Source organism: Mycothermus thermophilus (assembly GCF_041956435.1).
Source record: "Mycothermus thermophilus strain CBS 625.91 unplaced genomic scaffold VTJ04scaffold_3, whole genome shotgun sequence".
Lineage (NCBI taxonomy): Eukaryota > Fungi > Ascomycota > Sordariomycetes > Sordariales > Chaetomiaceae > Mycothermus > Mycothermus thermophilus.
The window spans coordinates 2,242,756-2,260,951 of NW_027191429.1; the positions used below are offsets into that span (position 1 = coordinate 2,242,756).

General features: G+C 55.1%; 13 protein-coding genes across 13 annotated transcripts; 9 read left to right on the top strand and 4 right to left on the bottom strand.

The window, feature by feature from the left end:
• Positions 1-335: 335 nt before the first annotated feature.
• Positions 336-3,281, top strand: VTJ04DRAFT_4926 (uncharacterized protein; the record flags this gene model as incomplete). The annotated part of the gene is made up of 3 exons (XM_069362985.1): positions 336-455; positions 518-2,952; positions 3,038-3,281. 3 exons carry the CDS (start codon positions 336-338, stop codon positions 3,279-3,281), a joined length of 2,799 nt encoding a protein of 932 aa, XP_069219877.1.
• A 55-nt stretch (positions 3,282-3,336) lies between these two features.
• Positions 3,337-3,694, top strand: VTJ04DRAFT_4927 (uncharacterized protein; the record flags this gene model as incomplete). Its single annotated transcript, XM_069362986.1, has 2 exons — positions 3,337-3,478; positions 3,570-3,694. The coding sequence occupies 2 exons, from the start codon at positions 3,337-3,339 to the stop codon at positions 3,692-3,694; spliced, it is 267 nt and encodes an 88-aa protein (XP_069219878.1).
• A 256-nt stretch (positions 3,695-3,950) lies between these two features.
• On the top strand, positions 3,951-4,299 carry VTJ04DRAFT_4928 (uncharacterized protein; the record flags this gene model as incomplete). The annotated part of the gene is made up of 2 exons (XM_069362987.1): positions 3,951-4,028; positions 4,102-4,299. 2 exons carry the CDS (start codon positions 3,951-3,953, stop codon positions 4,297-4,299), a joined length of 276 nt encoding a protein of 91 aa, XP_069219879.1.
• A 4-nt stretch (positions 4,300-4,303) lies between these two features.
• On the bottom strand, positions 4,304-5,442 carry VTJ04DRAFT_4929 (uncharacterized protein; the record flags this gene model as incomplete). The annotated part of the gene is made up of 2 exons (XM_069362988.1): positions 4,304-5,236; positions 5,302-5,442. 2 exons carry the CDS (start codon positions 5,440-5,442, stop codon positions 4,304-4,306), a joined length of 1,074 nt encoding a protein of 357 aa, XP_069219880.1.
• Positions 5,443-5,470: 28 nt separating this feature from the next.
• Positions 5,471-5,803, bottom strand: VTJ04DRAFT_4930 (uncharacterized protein; the record flags this gene model as incomplete). Its single annotated transcript, XM_069362990.1, has 1 exon — positions 5,471-5,803. One exon carries the CDS (start codon positions 5,801-5,803, stop codon positions 5,471-5,473), a length of 333 nt encoding a protein of 110 aa, XP_069219881.1.
• A 795-nt stretch (positions 5,804-6,598) lies between these two features.
• On the top strand, positions 6,599-7,717 carry VTJ04DRAFT_4931 (uncharacterized protein; the record flags this gene model as incomplete). Its single annotated transcript, XM_069362991.1, has 1 exon — positions 6,599-7,717. One exon carries the CDS (start codon positions 6,599-6,601, stop codon positions 7,715-7,717), a length of 1,119 nt encoding a protein of 372 aa, XP_069219882.1.
• A 563-nt stretch (positions 7,718-8,280) lies between these two features.
• On the top strand, positions 8,281-10,109 carry VTJ04DRAFT_4932 (uncharacterized protein; the record flags this gene model as incomplete). Its single annotated transcript, XM_069362992.1, has 3 exons — positions 8,281-8,328; positions 9,143-9,232; positions 9,288-10,109. 3 exons carry the CDS (start codon positions 8,281-8,283, stop codon positions 10,107-10,109), a joined length of 960 nt encoding a protein of 319 aa, XP_069219883.1.
• Positions 10,110-10,694: 585 nt separating this feature from the next.
• On the top strand, positions 10,695-11,796 carry VTJ04DRAFT_4933 (uncharacterized protein; the record flags this gene model as incomplete). The annotated part of the gene is made up of 2 exons (XM_069362993.1): positions 10,695-10,721; positions 10,798-11,796. 2 exons carry the CDS (start codon positions 10,695-10,697, stop codon positions 11,794-11,796), a joined length of 1,026 nt encoding a protein of 341 aa, XP_069219884.1.
• A 2,186-nt stretch (positions 11,797-13,982) lies between these two features.
• On the top strand, positions 13,983-15,780 carry VTJ04DRAFT_4934 (uncharacterized protein; the record flags this gene model as incomplete). The annotated part of the gene is made up of 3 exons (XM_069362994.1): positions 13,983-14,673; positions 14,735-14,943; positions 15,283-15,780. The coding sequence occupies 3 exons, from the start codon at positions 13,983-13,985 to the stop codon at positions 15,778-15,780; spliced, it is 1,398 nt and encodes a 465-aa protein (XP_069219885.1).
• A 48-nt stretch (positions 15,781-15,828) lies between these two features.
• Positions 15,829-16,071, top strand: VTJ04DRAFT_4935 (uncharacterized protein; the record flags this gene model as incomplete). Its single annotated transcript, XM_069362995.1, has 1 exon — positions 15,829-16,071. The coding sequence occupies one exon, from the start codon at positions 15,829-15,831 to the stop codon at positions 16,069-16,071; it is 243 nt and encodes an 80-aa protein (XP_069219886.1).
• Positions 16,072-16,726: 655 nt separating this feature from the next.
• On the bottom strand, positions 16,727-16,936 carry VTJ04DRAFT_4936 (uncharacterized protein; the record flags this gene model as incomplete). Its single annotated transcript, XM_069362996.1, has 1 exon — positions 16,727-16,936. The coding sequence occupies one exon, from the start codon at positions 16,934-16,936 to the stop codon at positions 16,727-16,729; it is 210 nt and encodes a 69-aa protein (XP_069219887.1).
• A 43-nt stretch (positions 16,937-16,979) lies between these two features.
• Positions 16,980-17,555, bottom strand: VTJ04DRAFT_4937 (uncharacterized protein; the record flags this gene model as incomplete). The annotated part of the gene is made up of 3 exons (XM_069362997.1): positions 16,980-17,309; positions 17,382-17,451; positions 17,524-17,555. 3 exons carry the CDS (start codon positions 17,553-17,555, stop codon positions 16,980-16,982), a joined length of 432 nt encoding a protein of 143 aa, XP_069219888.1.
• A 156-nt stretch (positions 17,556-17,711) lies between these two features.
• On the top strand, positions 17,712-18,076 carry VTJ04DRAFT_4938 (uncharacterized protein; the record flags this gene model as incomplete). The annotated part of the gene is made up of 2 exons (XM_069362998.1): positions 17,712-17,749; positions 17,899-18,076. The coding sequence occupies 2 exons, from the start codon at positions 17,712-17,714 to the stop codon at positions 18,074-18,076; spliced, it is 216 nt and encodes a 71-aa protein (XP_069219889.1).
• Positions 18,077-18,196: the final 120 nt, after the last annotated feature.

The window sequence follows — 18,196 nt, forward strand, 5'->3', positions numbered from 1 at the left end:
CAGCCGAAGTCTGACGGGCGCCATTCTCTGCCGCGGGGCCCTCCATCCGCCACCATCCCTCGACATTCAACGTTGCTCAACCGCTCCCTTCCACCGCCACACGGTTTCGCCCCTTCGCGACACCACGACACTCGCTCGGTGCTGAGGTGGGGGTGTTTCCGGCTTCTGTGGTAATATTAACTTCTGCCGACCTCTCGCTGTTGTATTCCCCGATCGACGCCGCCGAGCCGACACTCCTTACCTACCTCGACGCGGCCCCGGCTGCGGTGTCAACCCTCCCTCCTCCCCCTTCATGAACCTGCGCTTCCCAGGAGCGCGGGAAGCCGGCAGCCACCATGTCGAACGCAAATAGCATCAAGGTCGTGGCTCGATTTCGCCCGCAGAACCGGGTCGAAATCGAGTCGGGCGGCCAGCCCATCGTCACATTCAATGGCCCGGACACATGTACCATCGACGTGAGTAATACCGGGTCAGAGCTGCGAGAGGAATCCGGTAGGGTGCTGACCTCTTGGTTCAGTCGAAGGAGGCTCAAGGCACCTTCACCTTTGACCGCGTGTTCGATATGAACTCGAAGCAGTCCGACATTTTTGAGTACTCCATCAAGTCGACCGTCGATGATATCCTCAACGGCTACAACGGCACCGTCTTCGCCTACGGCCAGACCGGTGCCGGTAAGTCGTACACCATGATGGGCACGAACATCGACGACGAGGAGGGCAAGGGCGTCATCCCCCGCATTGTCGAGCAGATCTTTGCCAGCATTCTGGCAAGCCCAGCGAACATCGAGTACACCGTACGAGTTAGCTACATGGAGATTTACATGGAGCGCATCCGCGATCTATTAGCGCCTCAGAACGACAACCTGCCCGTCCACGAGGAGAAGAGCCGCGGTGTCTACGTCAAGGGTTTGCTCGAAATCTACGTGTCCAGTGTCCAGGAGGTGTTCGAGGTCATGCGCCGTGGTGGAAATGCCAGGGCCGTGGCGGCGACAAACATGAACCAGGAGTCCTCCCGTTCCCATTCCATCTTCGTCATCACTATCACACAAAAGAACGTCGAGACTGGCTCGGCCAAGAGTGGTCAACTCTTCCTGGTCGACTTGGCTGGTAGTGAAAAGGTCGGCAAGACGGGTGCCAGTGGCCAGACCCTCGAGGAGGCCAAGAAGATCAACAAGAGCTTGAGCGCCCTCGGCATGGTCATCAACGCCCTGACAGACGGGAAATCCACCCACGTCCCCTATCGTGACTCGAAGCTCACCCGTATTCTGCAAGAATCCTTGGGTGGTAACAGTCGGACAACCCTCATCATCAACTGCTCCCCCAGCAGCTACAACGATGTTGAAACGCTCAGCACACTGCGCTTTGGTATGCGCGCCAAGAACATCAAGAACAAGGCCAAGGTCAACGCCGAGTTGAGCCCAGCCGAGCTCAAGATGATGTTGGCGAAGGCAAAAACTCAAATCACCACCTACGAGAACTACATCGCCAGCCTGGAGGGCGAAGTTCAACAATGGCGCGCTGGAGAGACGGTCCCCAAGGAGAAATGGGTCCCGCCACTTTCCGAGCACGGCGTGGCTGGGGCTCGTGCCGAAGCCAGCAAAGCAGCGCGGCCGTCCACGCCATCACGATTACTGTCCGATAGGTCAGGAGCCGAAACGCCGGGTGGCTTGGAGCGCGCAGGGACCCCGAGTTTACCCTTGGAAAAGGACGAGCGGGAGGAGTTCTTGCGCCGCGAGAATGAGCTCCAAGACCAGCTGGCTGAGAAAGAGACCCAGGCGGCCAACATGGAGCGGCAGCTGCGTGAGGCTAAGGAGGAGTTGGCGACCCTCAAGGAGACCAGCGCCAAGCTTAGCAAGGACAATGAACGCCTCACAAGCGAATCTAACGAATTCAAGATGCAGCTCGAGAGGTTAGCCTTCGAGAACAAGGAGGCGCAGATCACTATGGACGGGTTGAAGGACGCCAACGCGGAGTTGACAGCCGAGCTTGACGAGCTCAAGCAGCAGATGCTTGACATGAAGATGAGTGCCAAGGAGACGAGCGCGGCCCTGGATGAGAAGGAAAAGAAGAAGGCCGAGAAGATGGCTAAGATGATGGCCGGCTTCGATCTCAGCGGCGAGGTCCTCAGCGACAATGAGCGTGCCGTGATCGACGCTATTGCTCGGATAGACGCTCTCTACGAGATTAGCTCGACCGGCGACCCTATTCCGCCCGACGACCTCAAGGCGCTGCGCGAGAAGCTTGTTGAGACCCAGGGCTTCGTGCGCCAAGCGGAACTGTCAGCCTTCAGCGCCGCGTCTAGCGAGGCCGAGACCCGCAAACGCGCCGACCTGGAAGCCCGGCTGGAGGCGCTCCAGCTCGAGCACGAGGAGCTGCTCTCGCGCAATCTGGACGAGGCGGACAAGGAGGAGGTCAAGCGCCTGCTTGCCAAGACGCTCTCGGACAAGACCAGCACACAGGCGGACCTGGTCGAGGCTCTCCGGGCCGACGTGGCGGCGCGCACCGCCGAGAACGAACGGCTCAAGGCTCAGGTGGAAGACCTGCAGCGGCGGATCAAGGCGAACGGGGCGGCGGCGGTGCCGCTCGCCAACGGCAAGACAGTGCAGCAGCAGCTGGCCGAGTTCGACATGATCAAGAAGAGCCTGATGCGCGACCTGCAGAAGCGGTGCGAGCGCGTGGTGGAGCTCGAGATCTCGCTCGACGAGACGCGCGAGCAGTACAACAACGTGCTGCGCGCCAGCAACAACCGCGCGCAGCAGAAGAAGATGGCGTTCCTCGAGCGCAACCTCGAGCAGCTCACGCAGGTGCAGCGCCAGCTCGTCGAGCAGAACTCGTCCCTCAAGAAGGAGGTGGCCATCGCCGAGCGCAAGCTCATCGCGCGCAACGAGCGCATCCAGAGCCTCGAGAGCTTGCTCCAGGAGAGCCAGGAGAAGATGGCCCAGGCCAGTCAGAGGTATGTTTTCCCTTCCTTCTCTATCCTTTCCCCACCCTTCAATCTCCGGTATTCTAACAATTTGTCTTTTCCCCCCCTCGCACAGATTCGAAGTCCAACTCGCAGCCGTCAAGGAACGTCTCGAGGCGGCCAAGGCGGGCAGCACCCGCGGGCTCGGCTCGCCCGTGGTCGGCGGCGGAGGGTTCGGCGGCTTCAGCATCGGCAGCCGCATCGCCAAGCCACTCCGCGGCGGCGGCGATTCTACCGCGTCGACGGCGCACCCCACCGTCGCCAGCCTGCAGAACCCGCCCGAGAATAAGAGGACAAGCTGGTTCTTTCAAAAGTCGTGAAATGATGTTTTGGGGGATGGGTTGGCTGGTTGTTGATGATGACGATGTTTGAGTGATGGATGATGTGACGACGATGGGTTTTGTTTTGATGATGGAACGAACGGATGGATGGTTCGCCGGACGGATGGATGGAAGGATGAAGTTTAGAGGGAGGTGCAAGCTGGAAAGAAATATGGAGAAGGGAAACAACATGACATGTTGATGATGGGTCTCATTTATTTCTTGGGTTGTTGGTAGGTGTTGTTGCTGTTGTTGGTGTGGGTTGTTGGCCTGGTTGACCATTTGAAGACACTTGGGCAGGTTTTCACGGCGACGGCGGCGATGGTGACGGCGACGGTAGATACGGAGTGTTGGTTGTTTTACCTATATCACACCTACCTGACCTGAGACCTGACCTACTATCTACCTACTGATTTGATACCTACCGTACTTAGAGAGAGATATACATTGTACGAGACACGGGATATATACCACTGTTGAGTGATGGGAAAGAAAGGGAAGGGGTTGGAGCCAGACAAAGGGGATGATGACGGTGGCGGACAAAGAAATACGTATGATGGAGGGAGGAGTGATGGCGTTGCGGATAGGGAAGAGAACACGGGTAGGGATCTGGATGTGTGAAACTCGGCATGTGTGTGTGATACCCCTTCCTCCTTTTTTCCACGCAGGATGTTTTTGTTAAGAGACGTAGATTCTGTGGACGGGACCTCAGATGTGTACTCATCGCTATGTGACCTCAGCATGATTGTACGCAAGCGTAGACAGCACGTTTGAGACGAACTTGAGAGAAAGAAAAATATTGTCTGTTTTTATATGTTAGGGAAGGATGATGCTAAAGACACATGTAATGAAGATAGAAAACAGCCAGCATATTCCATCCAGGTCCAATCGAACCCGAAGCCAACCCATTAATCCCAAAGTCAGTCTCATCCCTATCTGTCCCTCCACGGAGTTGAGATGGCAGGAAGATCCTTTACACGGATCTCTCCTCCTTGGGGTTATCCACAACTCGCACTAACAGTTCAGGCAGAGCCATCGGCCTTCTTCAGCAGGGCGAACTGGGCCAGCACAGCGAGAGCGGCGAAGAAGTAGACCGCCATGGTGACGAAGAAGATCTTGACGCGCAGCATAACGATGCGCACCCAGCTGGCGAAGGGGACGGTCTTGACAGCGGCGCCGAACGTGGCGAAGCCGCGGCCAGAAACCACCTCGGGCTCGACGCGGCCGGCGAAGGAGCGATCGAAGGGCACGAGGGTGTCCTCATCGGCGGGCAGCAGCGAGGCCTGCACGCGCCTGAGGGCGGTGTGGGTCGGCACCACAAGGAGCAGCTGCAGGGCGAGAACCACACCGACGACGCAAATGGCCTTGGGGATGACGACGTCATCGTCCTCGAACTTGACGGGCGTGAACGGGTTCTGAGGGTCCGGATGGGCAAGGCCGATGACGCGGGCGAGAAGGGTGCCGACGTAGAGGGAAGCGTTGCTGGCGGCCCAGAAGAGGAGGGTCGGGAACCAGGTGGCGGCGTAGATCTTGCGGAAGGGGCGGATGCGGGAGGAGAAGCACTTTGGCGACTCGCCAGCACGGGAGGGAGCAGCGATGATTTGGTGAACCCAAGCAGTGGAGACGGGGGCAACCACGATCATGCTGCAGAGATGAGCGAGGCTGAACGGCAGCAAGATCTTGAACATGCCCAGGGCAAACATGGAGGCGATGCCCAGGACGGTGGCGTAGCCGAAGCCGTGGAAGACGGCACGGAAACCGAAGTTGGAGCGGAGCAGGCGGTTGGTAGCGCGCAGGGACGAGGTCACAGGACGGGCGACGTCGCTGGCGGGGGTTCTGTCGTTGGGATCCTTGGGCGAGCCATCATCCGTGTTCATGGTGATCGGTTCGTAGGCCGGGAGGGGATCCTCCACGGCCGCAAGAGTGGTGTGGACATGAGGAAGGGTGTACCAGACCTGAGAAAGGGCGGCTGTCAGGAGACGATGGAGACCCAAAAAGGGGTGAAGCGCGGCAAACTTACAACGACCAAAGCCGGGATGAAGAGGATGAAGTTGGCCAAGAGAATGAGCATTTGGGCGGTGGTGAGTTCGTCCACCTGAGGCGGCTCCTCCGCGATGTAGCGTTTGGCCAACTGGCCAACATAAGCGGTTGTCGTCAACATGGCTGGTTTGCTCTGTTGATGTTCGATGTCAACAGAACTGGCTAAGATCACACAGGGGAAGGAAGGAAATCAAGAAACAGAGAATTCGAGGAAAGTCAAAAGAAAACGAAGGGAAGGAGTGAGAAGTCGAGTTTGACAGACAACCCCGACAAAGAATGACGGAGAGCTGGCGAAATGATGACGACGACAGCAGCGTGTCCAGTGCTGTCAGCTCGGGGAGTTTTATGTCTTTAAATCCGCACGATGGCGTGGACCCGAACCGATCAGGACAATGCCTGGAAGGCGGGCAGTTGGTCGTGGGCTGTGCTGCCTGGGCCTTGTGCCAGGCGCCAGCCCCACTCTTCAGGGCGTCCCGAGGCATTGGATTGGCTGCCCAGGGGGGTGATTTCTGGCGAGGTCTGGGCGGAGGGTGCCAACCTGGGAATCCTTTTGATTGTTCTGGCCGAGAATGGATGGACGGCCGGTTGGTTTGACACAAGGCTGAGGCTATCGACTTTGCCATGGCCTTGTGAACCATTGTGAACCACCTACAGTTGCATCACCACCCCTGAGGTGGAAGTATCAAGTGCGGAGAACCCCAGGATTTCAGGACCAGAAGCTGGGCTGCTTTTCTTCGACTCGATAACTATTCATGTTTATATTGATGCACAGGTACGGAGTTTCCCAGGTTTTAATGGAATGGAGCTGTCATCATTGAATCCAGTTTCAACCAAATCAAGAGTTTCGGATGTGTTTTGTTGCTGCCCGTTCTCCAGCCATGGAGTCAGTTGCCAGATGAAGAGTGTGGGGTCGGGCTCTCTCATTCATGTCAAGAGTGGGGTCATACCCGAACCCAGAACATCCAACTTAAATCATCTCGTACGTACTTCTATTGTAGGTGGTAAGTTTGGTCCATCATCCAACAGGTCTATGTGCACAAGACATCTGACGCTTGAGAGTCCAGAGCCAAGAGAGATAATATCGGAGTCCTTGCTTTGAATCCCGATTTTGACACAAGACCCTGAACATTGGTTGTCATTTACACATCGACTTGACCCAAAGCCGTTTTGGTCGTGAGATCAAGGCCCGCTACAGATACTAGGCGAGACCGCTACAGGAGACCCGAGAACCTGTCTTTTTACCAGGGGAAACATACCCAGTTGTTAAAGGTCGAGTCATGTCGGCACCATCCATACCAAACCTTCTTTCCCTCCGGGGCCGGTCCGGAGGTCGTGGACGGGGATTTGGTGGAGGTCGGGGCAGGGGAGGAGGCTTCGGTCCAGGACGGGGCCTCAGTCACGATGCCACGATCCAAGGGACCGACACAGATGCAGCAATCTCCAGACTGAGTGCCGTGGACCTGGGCTATCTCTCAGATCCTTTCGCCCGCCTGTTCGTTCAGGGGCCTCCAACACGACGTCTCCCCATCATTAACCGGGGCACATACACCCGGACAACCGCCATCGACAAGCTGGTCGAGCGTTTCCTGGCCACCACCGCATCATACCCGAGGAGGCAAATCGTCTCCCTCGGTGCCGGTACAGACACGCGCTGTCTCCGCCTGTTCGCGTCCACCAAGAACCGCAACATTACCTACCATGAAATCGACTTCCCAGAAATGATCACCCGCAAGCGGACCATCATCGAGTCCACACCCTCTCTCAGAACAGTTCTGAAGACCCCAGAGTCTATTTCCCCGACGGCATGGAGCGTCCTATGCTCCTCGCCAGACACCGGCAACAGACTCATCCTTCACGGCCTCGACCTGCGCAAGCTTCCCGATACCCCTCTACCAAACTTGGACCCCGACTCTCCCACCCTTCTCATATCCGAGTGCTGCCTCTGCTACCTCCAAGCGACGGACACGACGTCTGTCGTAGGCTACTTTACTAAGGCCATCCACGCGCCTATCTCGCTGGTCATCTACGAGCCCATCCTCCCCAACGACCCCTTCGGCCGGACCATGGTGTCCAACTTGGCCGCTCGGGGTATCACCATGCCGACGTTGGAGGTCTATTCGACGCCGGAGCAGCAGGAGAAGAGGTTACGGGATGCGGGGTTTGATGAGGCCAGGTCCAAGACGGTGAATGCGATCTGGAATTGCTGGGTTGGGGAGGAGGAAAAGAGGAGGATCGATTTGTTGGAGGGGGGCCTGGATGAGGTGGAAGAGTGGGAACTGCTGGCTGGGCATTATATTGTGGTTTGGGGGTGGACAGCGACGAGGGGCCAGCAGGGTGGGATAGATTTGACGGTGGAAGATGTAAAGTCAGGTACTGCAGGTCAATTCTTTGATTGAGGACTCTGCGGGCATCAAGTCGAGGATATTGTCCAGGAATATGCGGTCTGATGGATCGGACTTGCTACATAAGGGTGTCTGGAGCCGTGAAATGCCATCCGGAATAAGCCAGGCCACCTTGAAGTATTGTCAAAGAAGTCACAGAACAAGCTCGCTGTGTTGGCATCATGAATTTACTTAACGGAGTGCCACGACCCGTTATGTGCATCCTGCTGCCGGGCCCACGCGTTGCTTGACCCACAGTCCGTCTTGGCATCCAGCCTCCGACGGCGGCTCGTGAACCTTGAAGGACATCTTCATCCCAGATTCATCATCAAAGACGCGGTTTTGGGGACGTGTCATCACTTTTTCATCCATCGATACCCCCTCTAATTACTGTACTTTCTAATTCAACAACTGAGAGTTCGAATAGTTTCAAATCAGCAGCAGGAAGCCCTTCCGAGTCTCCAGAACAGTGATTCCAAACTCAGCCTCAGATCATCATCGCGGCATCGTCCAAGTCTTGAATCGAAGTTCCAATCTATCTCCTCGGTCAACTCCAAGTTTGGGTGCAAGTCGGCAAGATGGCGGACAAGGATAAACAGTACAAATACCGCCAAGAGATCCAACAGGTATGTGACAGTGGACTCAAATTGCCTGGTTTTCATGTAGAATCCTACAACACATCATGTCCAGCAAGTGCTTGAAACTTGTTCGCAAAGCTGTCTGTTTCTTACGGCCATCAATCCTTAATGTCTCCGCCTAGTTGGCTTGAGCGAATGACACCGAATAAGTTATCATAAACCTGTTGCCTGCTGCAGTGGTTTTGACGAGGTGACGTGGGTTGTCTCCCGTCACGGCCAGGACAGACCCCATGGAGTCATGGGGTCGTTGTGTGAACAGCGATATTGGCTACGTGAATGACCGGCAGTTCCCGTTGTCTCTGTCGCTGCGATTACTTCTCACCGGGGAGGGTTCTGGGCAAAAGAAAACCCCCAACAATGTCGCAGAAGCCCAGAACCTTCATTTTTAGGTTTCTCCCCCCTCTTCTACTCCCTCTTCCGACACAATCGTACCTCTTACATCATGCCCCCTCTTCACTGCTTCGGCTTCGCGTTTTCCTTTCTATGAACTGTACTCCTTGACAGGAAAATCGCTTTGTACCGCTCTTCAGTTTGAGTATTCCACTCTTCTCGGTCGGTTCAGGGACACATCATGGGTCCGAGAATCTGGGATGAGGCAGCCAGCCTTGAAATGGCAAAATATTTTGAAGGGATCCGGCGCAGCATTGAGCCCTACGTGAAGCTCAACGGGATCCCCTTTAGCCAGCTTGGCGATGCCTTCAAGATTGCCCATGGACTGCCCACACCTCCTTGCATCGCTCGAGCGGGCTCCAGAGACGAGCCATACCCTCGAACTGCGATCGCTAACTATCTCATGTTAAAGATGATGTACGTCTCTGGTGAGACGGGCGAGCCATCTGTCGAGACCACCAGCATCATCGAGGATATTGTTCGGCAACAAGTCATCGAGATCGTAAGTATTCCAACATGGCGACTTCATCACTCGGTCAAGCTAACTCCAACGGCAGCTTCGAAACTGTACCGAGCTGGCTGCGCGTCGTGGGTCGAGGTCGATAACCATCAATGACCTCATTTTCCAGATCCGCGACGACGCACCCAAAGTGTCCCGACTACGCACTTTCCTCTCCTGGAAAGATGTGCGCAAGAATGTCAAGGACTCGGACGATAAGGGCGGCGAGGCGGACCTTGGCGCGACCGAGGATCCCGTCGGCGGCGTGGTGGCAGGCGGCCCCGTTGACGACACGGCGAAGAAGAACAAGAAATCCAAGGTCGGACTACCCTGGGAGCCGGCGTCTTTCTACTCTGTCGAAGTCCCCGAGCGCGAGGACGAGGAGGACGAGGAGGAAGAGGAGATGAACTACATCACGCTCCAGCGCCTCCGTAAGGCCGACGAGCGCACCAAGGCCATGACCAAGGAGGAGTACGTGACGTGGTCCGAGTACCGGCAGGCGTCCTTCACGTACCGCAAAGGCAAGCGGTTCCGCGAATGGGCCGGCTTCGGCGTTGTCACGGACAGCAAGCCGTCGGACGACATTGTCGACATCCTCGGCTTCCTCACGTTTGAGATGGTGCAGACCCTGACCGAGGAGGCGCTCAAGATCAAGGAGAACGAGGACCTGCACAAGGAGCGTACCGGCGAGAACGCGGGCAAGAAACGCAAGCTGCCGGGCGGCGGTGGATTGTTTGACCCGCCAAACGAGGGACGCACGCCGATCGAGCCCCGGCATATCCAGGAGGCCTTCCGCCGGCTGCAGCAACGGCCGAAGAAGGCGAGAGCCATGCTGAACGGGACGAGGATTCAGCAGCGGACGCCGCTCAAGTTGATCTAAGGCTGTCTGGGGGTTGGTATGGGACAGAGTGCTGTGACATGGCGACTTGACCTGACCTCAGTTCATGACGCGGAATGGTTGATTCATGACGGAATGGAGTTGCACGGCGTTGGTATGGCATGGCTCTTAGTAATGTTTTGTTTTGATGTAGTGTACATGAAACGGAAGAGTGTCGCAAGTTCTGTAACCACTTTAAGTTAAGATCTATATTGTCAAGTTATCAAGGACTCAAAATCAGCATGTTGTTGTCTTCCCAATGGTTGTTGACATGGTGGTTGTCCAGGACCCGCGCATGTGTGCCAACGTCATTGAGCTTATCGATAAGGACTTCCCCCCTGTCGACCCCGCCATGTGCTGCTGAACACCCCACATGAGCAGCCGCATCAGCCGGCGCCCCAGCCTTACCTGCTTGCCTGGAGCTTGCGTCAACAACCTCACCTGTTCCCAGACATGGGAGCTTGGGGTTCTCCTTGACATTGAAACACCATAGCAGTCCTAAGGCGCCTACCAAACTGCCCTATTCTGTTCAAATCTCGAGAAATCACAAAACATTTCCAGTCCATCCAATTGGATTCCATCAACAAGATGCCGCCACCGTCCGCAACCCTCGTTGTACGTCTGCCCTTCCCCTGGACATACAATTCACACTCCAGCTAACCCAGAGACCTCCAAACCTCACTCTCCACAGACGCGGATCAAAGTCCAGCTCAAGCTCTCCATAGCGCGCTTGCGCATGGTCCAGAAGCGGGACGAAGCCCTGGCCAAAACACAACGCCGCGCCATGGCCCAGCTGCTCGAGCAGGGCAAGGTCGACTCGGCGCGCATCCGCGTCGAGAACATCATCCGCTCCGACATCATCACCGAGCTGCACGAGATCCTTGAACTCTACTGCGAACTCCTCCTGGCGCGCGCCGGCTTGCTCGCGCCCGGAACCACACCTCCCCCGTCTTCCCCATCCACCAACGGACAGGGCCAACAACAACCGCAACAACCAGTGTGCGACCCCGGCCTCGAGGAGGCGGTGCACAGCATTATCTACGCCGCGCCGCGCACCGAGATCAAGGAGCTGCAGCAGGTGCGCGCGCTCCTGGTGGAGCGGTTCGGCAAGGAATACGCCCTGCGCGCGGCCGAGAACCGCGACGGCAAGGTCAGCGAGCGGGTCCTGCGCAAGCTGAGCGTCGCGCCGCCCAAGCCAGAGCTGGTGCAGGGGTATCTGGAGGAGATTGCGAAAGCGTACGGGGTCGATTGGCCGCCTGGACGGTTGCAGGCGAAGGCGGAAGCGGCGGCTGCGGTTGCCGCGGCGGCGGAGGAGGAGGAGGAAGAGGAGGGAGATGGGCCGCCGGATTTTGAGGATGGTGGGGATGGAGGTGGTGGTGTCGGTGGTGGACAGAAGAAGCTGACGGAGTTGGTGCTTGGGGATGATGATGAGGTGGAGGCGAGGGAGGAGTTGAGCAAGGCTACGCCGCCAAAGAGCTTTAAGCCGGCCAGTCCGTTGCAGGTGAACCCGCCCAGGCCGACGACGGAGAATATTCATCCTAAGGTTACGCTCAATAAGGTGGAGCTGACGCCTACGAAGAAGACGGTGGCGGCTGCAGCGAAGAAGCCGGTTAAGAAGACGGGGGGCATTGCTGATGGGATTCCGGAGGTGGATGATTTGGCGAAGAGGTTTGCGGCATTGAAGAGGTAGCTGGGCTGGGTTGCGTTGGAGTCTTGGGGTTCACAGCTGTGTGCTGTGTATTATGTGTTGTTTTTGGGAAACTGGACTCAAGACTTTGGAGTTTGGCGTTGGGTTTATGACAGATGGGACAACTATTTTTTGGGGTCATCAAGTCTTGAAAGGTCTTCAATCTTTGTTGGTTTTCTGATTCCCCCTGAGAAGTGGATGAGTGACCTTATGTCATTTTTATAAACGAGCGCCACAAACAACTTTCACGGCCAAACTGTCATGCTGGCAGACTTGCTCTCAAGTTTCTCCCTTCCTTTGTAGTTGGTTGTCTTCTGATATGGAGCAAAGTAGGATGAGATTTAACTTCTCTCGCTTGCAAACGTTGTGATTCAACCCACCTGCATCTCTCACCAACTGATGTTCTATGTTTCTCTCTTCTCCCTTCTTCGCAACAAGTCATTAGAATCAAACCAAATACGCCCTGATGCGTCAAACGCATCTCGTGTAACCCGGGTTGTACACACCCTGTTGGTTCTTTGACTCGGCAAGACTGATTGCCTGATTGTTGACCTTTCGTCCTCCTCAGACCTTTCTCCCGCCCGTTGTCGTTTTTTTTACTTGAGCCAGCCTTTCTCGCAGCCTCAGCCTTTCTGCCCTCTTGGTCGTTGTCTTTCTCGAAACATTTCTGCCATCTCTCAACTTCTTTCCTTCTTTCAACGTTTCTTCCCAAGTTCGTAGAGCCTTTCATCCTATTTCGAACTTCCTGCTTTCTCAGATTTTTTTCATCCAACTTTTAGCCTTCCTTTTCTTCCGGACTTTCCCCTTGACCTTACGGAGTAATACCTTTCATCCTTCCTCCTTTCGTACCTCTTGAATGTTTTCATTGTCTTCGGTAAGTTCTATTCCTCTTCTCTCCCATTCCCCTCATATCCTGCCTTTCTTACTTTCAACGTTTATTCTACATATCGATCCTTCTCCCTTCCTTCTCCCTTGTCTCTGCCATTCTTTACAACCCCCCTCCTTTCTCCCACCCCCCGACCCCTTCCTTCAGTTATATAGTCGTTCTTCTACCTTTCAACTTCTTTTCCTACTTTCGAGTTTCCATCTCGCAACTGTTCTTCCATCACATAACCTTCTGTTTCATTCCCCAACTTTTCAGGTCGGCTTTATCACACACCCCTTTTCATACTTCGCAACCTCTCTTCCACCTTGAACCTTTCTTCTCTTTTCGACCTTTCTCCTACTTCGAAATCTTTCTTATATCCTACAACTTCCATCCTGTAGCCTTCCTCCATCCCACATCCCTTCTTTCTTTGATCCTGTGAGCTTTTCCCCGTCTCGACACCTTTCTTCCGCCTCGCAGCTTCCATCCTGCAACCTTCATCCTGCACCCTCTGTTTTTTATCTTACAACCCTTTTCCATCTCGTAAAATTTCCTCCTCCTCGGGACTTTTCTTCCTTCCAACGACCTTTGTTCCATCTTCCAATCTTCTAGGTCTGGTTCATGGTGACGTTTCCTTCACCTTGCAGCCCTTGTTTCATCTTGCAACCTTTTATCATTCCCCAACTTCCCAGGTCTGTATATTTCGCGTCTTCTTTTTCCTTTTTTTATGTCACGACCTTCCTTCCATTTTGCAACCTTTGTCCACCTCATCACCTTTCTTCCACCGACCACCTTTCTTCCATCTTCAACCCTTTCCATCTTCCAACCTTTCTTCTTCCGTACAACCCCTTCAATTTTCCAACCTTGCAGGTCTGTTTCATCACACGACCTTTCTTTCACCTCACTACCTCCCATCTCGCAACCGTTCTTTCTCGCACCTTTCTTCCACCTTTTAACCTTCCAGGTTTGTTTCGTCTCGCAATCTTTTTTTCCATCTCGCAACCCTCCATCTGCAATTCTTCAGACCTGTTTTTCATTTTCGGACCATTCCCACCTTACAACTCGCAACCCTTCTTCCACCTCGCACCTTCCCTTTCCTCCTCTTGGGCCATCGCGTCATGATCCTACCACAACATCCCGACCCACATCCTCCCATTACACTTTCACTTTTTTTCTTCCTCATCTTCCTTCGACTCGCATCTTTGGTTCTAACCATTCACCCCAGGGTTGGAGCCTACAATCCTAACAAGGCGACCGACATCTGCAGCCAACAATTGGGCACCCCATATCGACCGACCATCCAGGAGGCTCGTGTCTCACCGAGATGGATCTCATCAAGATAAAGATCCCCAACTGGAACAAGACCTTCAGGGCTTTGGGTTCCCTGGGTCTCGACGGAGATTCCGTCGAGCAACGGGCCAAAGCAATTGCGCAGCAGCTTCCATTCTACGACGATGACGAGACAGAGAATCTGCAGCATTCGATCAGGTGGCTCCATGAACGTGTCATGTCCATGGACATTTCCAAGAAGGCCTCCCTCACAACCGAGATCGCCGCGTGGTACCTGTTCATGAAGGCACGATCCATCAGCGACGACCTCATGCTGGACGAGTTCCAAGACTGGCATCTCCTGCAGGCGACCGAGAACCCGCTCAGCTCCAGGCGCTTAATGCTGGCCTTGAGAGAACTGTGCAAGGTGGCTCGCGCAGTCTCAGACAACAGCAGCGAGCGGATGTCATCCTTCATACTCGCCAGCGACAAAGATACTGAGAGCGAGACAGACTCCGACCAAGCCAAACTGTACTCCAAGGATCTCGAGGATAGAGAAATTGAGGATCCCGAGATGATCTCCGGCAAGGATGAGATCCGGGCCGATGGGAAGCCATCTTCCAAGGCTCGTCTGACTGGCTCAAACGCCGTGCCTGTGGGCAGCATCAAGACATTTGCAAGGAGCAAGACCCAGGCCATGCTCCTGAAAATGGCACCCACAAAATGCAAGCATTGTAATAAAGAAGGTAAGCGTCGAAAGGGTTGATGCTCACAAACAGCTACGATATAGCTGCTGACCTTCTCTAGGACATGATCTTAAGACCTGCCCAACGAAGCTGGGCCCTGCTAACCCAGATCACCGGCCCCAAACCACCAACACCCAAACTCGAACCTCCTCGGACAGCTATCCTCCGGAGAGGGACTTTGGCCGTCTTTCGATAAGGCCCCAACACAGGGCTTCACAGCCACCTTCACCCTATGGAAGACAGCGGGCGACAGATGAGTTCTTTCGCCCTGTGTCAACCCCCCGATACAGGGATTCACGTTCCCCTTCTCGGTCACGGAATGACGAAAACAGAGCTTTGCGTTCTCTGTCGAGGAATTACCGACACAGGGCTTCACGGTCCCCATCCCGGTTGCGGAATGATGGACGTAGAACATCATCGCAGCAGCATTTGCGCAGAGCCTCACGTCCCCCTTCTCCGTCGCGGAGCAATGAACGCACATCGTCGCGGAGGAATCCGCGCAGGGCTTCACGCTCCCCTTCTCCGTTGCAGAACCGTGAACACAGAGCTCTGCATTCTTCTGTGTCACGGAATCTGCACATGGCTTCACGTTCCCGTTCTCCATCACAGACGCCGAGGCATGTCACGGACGACATGTCTCGTCTTGCGATAAGGCCTAAGCGCCAGGCCTCACGTTCACCTTCTCCCCAGGTGGACAAGCAGCCCAAGAAGAAGAAATGGACCCCTCGGGATTTTGATGCGGAGCTTGTTCAGTACTTGGGGGGTGCGACGGCAGCGGGCCTGTCATATGACGATGATTCCGACGACAAGGCCAACAACAACACTGTCCACAAGGTTGACAACCTTGTCCACGAGTCTGCCGGAAGCTCCACCAACAAGTCTGGGAACGTATATCCTGGCCAGTTTGCCGACAAGTCCATCCGCAAGCTGGTACACAAGTCTGTCGGCCCATCCGTCGATCAGTTTGGCAACAATTTCGTCAACACCATGTTTGTTGACAACACCTTCGACATGGCTGTTGGCTCCTACACCAACTACACCAACCAGCCCTCTTGGGCATACGAGCCCATCTCATGGAACACCAACATGATTGCTGCTGCCGGATAGAATCCGGACCCTTTCGCGGTGGACCATGAGGGCTTTCGGCCGGCGACCATGGCCGAAAGCCAACAACAGCAACATCAAGAGTTCCCGGATGTCATGGATAAAACGGATCATGTCCTTGACATGATCAGGGCTGAAAGTGGCAAGACCGACCGTCTGCTTATCCTCGATGGAGTCGAAGTCGTCCGCGCTCCATCGCCAGCACTCGTCCAGATCTTCAAGAACCAGTCGACCCTCGGGGCCAACCAGGCTGTGAAGAAGAAGGCTCGGATGAATGCCGGAAACTTTTTCTGAGGGAAACCCACAGCCCGATGGGTGTTCCCCGCCACTGCCGGAAATGGGGCCTCGGCAGAGGCTACCTTCTGGCTCAATGGACTTTGAGGTTGGAAGTTCCGGCGGTGCTCAGCGGGAGCGGCCAAGGGGGCGGTCGAGAAGGCGGTCGAGAGGGCGGCCGCGGGGTGAGCCTGTCAGAGGGGCGCGGTGCAGCTAAACCGTACTGCAGCCGGGTCTCGAGTTGATCTTGGTTTTGTCCCTTGACCAAGTTGGTCATGGGACGATAACGGAGGCGGGATGTTGGGACACGGGGATCATGGGAATCATGGGGGATCTGCGCATGCTGTTTTGAGGTCCATTATTATATTTTCACTGTGGAGTATTACAAGTTGTTCCCAAGCACCTACCTGATGTATTAGGTATGGTGCTTGGCTGAATGTAATGTACAGAATCTCATCAACCTTGTCTTGGTCATGTTGAAGCCCGTGATGTCCTTGGGTTTTCCTAACCGCCTCCATCCACCCATGAAATACCCTGTAAACTCCGTCAGCCCCGAAGGGCAAATAACCCAACAAACAAGCAGGCTTTGGACAGACCATGGGGCTCCTCCTTCTGTAGTTCAAGCCCGAGAAAAGCCATGCCCCAAAACTGTAACCCCGAGCCCGGAACTAGAAGGTCATCCATAGCCGGCGCCACCATCCAGGATATATGTGGTGAAGTTGACCCTCGCGTCGTCGAGCGGAGCACTTGGGAGGCCGTGATACTCCGGGTCCTTGTCCAGCGTCGCGCTTCTGTTTCGGGGGCGTAGGGTGTCATCTCTCACCCCGGAGACAACAGCCAGTCCAACCAGTTCGATATGTCGGCCCTCCGGATGGGTGAGATCCATCCCAGCCCCTTCTGCTCCCAATAAAACCCCATTTTGTTTGCTTTCACTCCAACTTATCCAAATGCTCCAACCTCGTCAAAACCACCTGCTTGCTCGTCTCCTCAATCTCGCCCGCCAAAAACACCTCGTCAAGGATGGCGTACACCTTGTAGAAGTTAAACACCAGGTCCAGCTCGCACACGTTGCCGAAGAATGCGTCGAGAACCTCGACAAAGAAGTGAATCGCCTCGAGATAGGCCAGCTCGTTGTCGTTGGTGTCGACGCACGCGCAGAAAAATAGCCCCGCGTACCGCCGGTAGACGACCTTGTGGTTGCGGAACTCGACAAAGTTGGATTGGTATTTTTGGTCGCGCGGGGCGACGAGGCGGTGGATCTGTCAGGCAATGAAGGAGGTTAGGGGATCGGTTCCGTCCGTTGGGTTGAATGGTTGTGGGCAACAACGAACCTCGCCTTTCAACTTGATCTTCTCCTCATCACTGTACGGGACATACCACTTAGCCAGGCGGGTCTTGCCCCTGTGAGAAATGTCAGTATCAGTTCAAGACCGGAAATGGCCAGTGTATAATGGAGAGGAATCCAAAACGTACTGCCGGTTCTGTATCAGAATGAACGACAACATGGCGACGGCGGCGGCGACGCGGGATGCCCGCGTAATGGTCTCGTTTTGACGTGGCGCGGGCGCGCTGAGGTAGGAAGTGGTTGTTGTGTTGTGATGTCTTGATGTTCAAGCTGGTGTTTGGAGGTCGGGGGTTAGGGACGGTGGTTGCCAGCGACGATGTACCAGGACAGGGGGCAGACAGGGGGGAAAGGGGGGTAGATGTTGAGGGTTAGGGTTATAAATGCTGGTTTGCAGCCATCAAGGTTCACGCTGGTCAAGAGGTCAAAAAGACGAGATAGCTCTGATCACCACCAATACGAAACATCAATAAGCATGATTTCTGACCACAATTGTCGCTTAATAGTACGCTGAATTCTTGCAGGAATCTACACCAGACTCGACTACCGCACGTGGTATATCCCCGGACGCCATTAAATGCGACAACAACAATCCCCTCCAAACGCCGACACCTATCCGGCCAAGGTAACCTCCAGTCTAATAAAGCCCTGACACACCATGCCACGCATCTGCCGATATACTAGTACCTGTATCGCTGAAAATTGGCATACTTAATCGATCCAACCAACTTTAGTCCCCACCTTCCGTCCCCGCCAAATGACAACCACCCAGCCGCGGGGCCACCAAGACTGCCTCGGAAACAT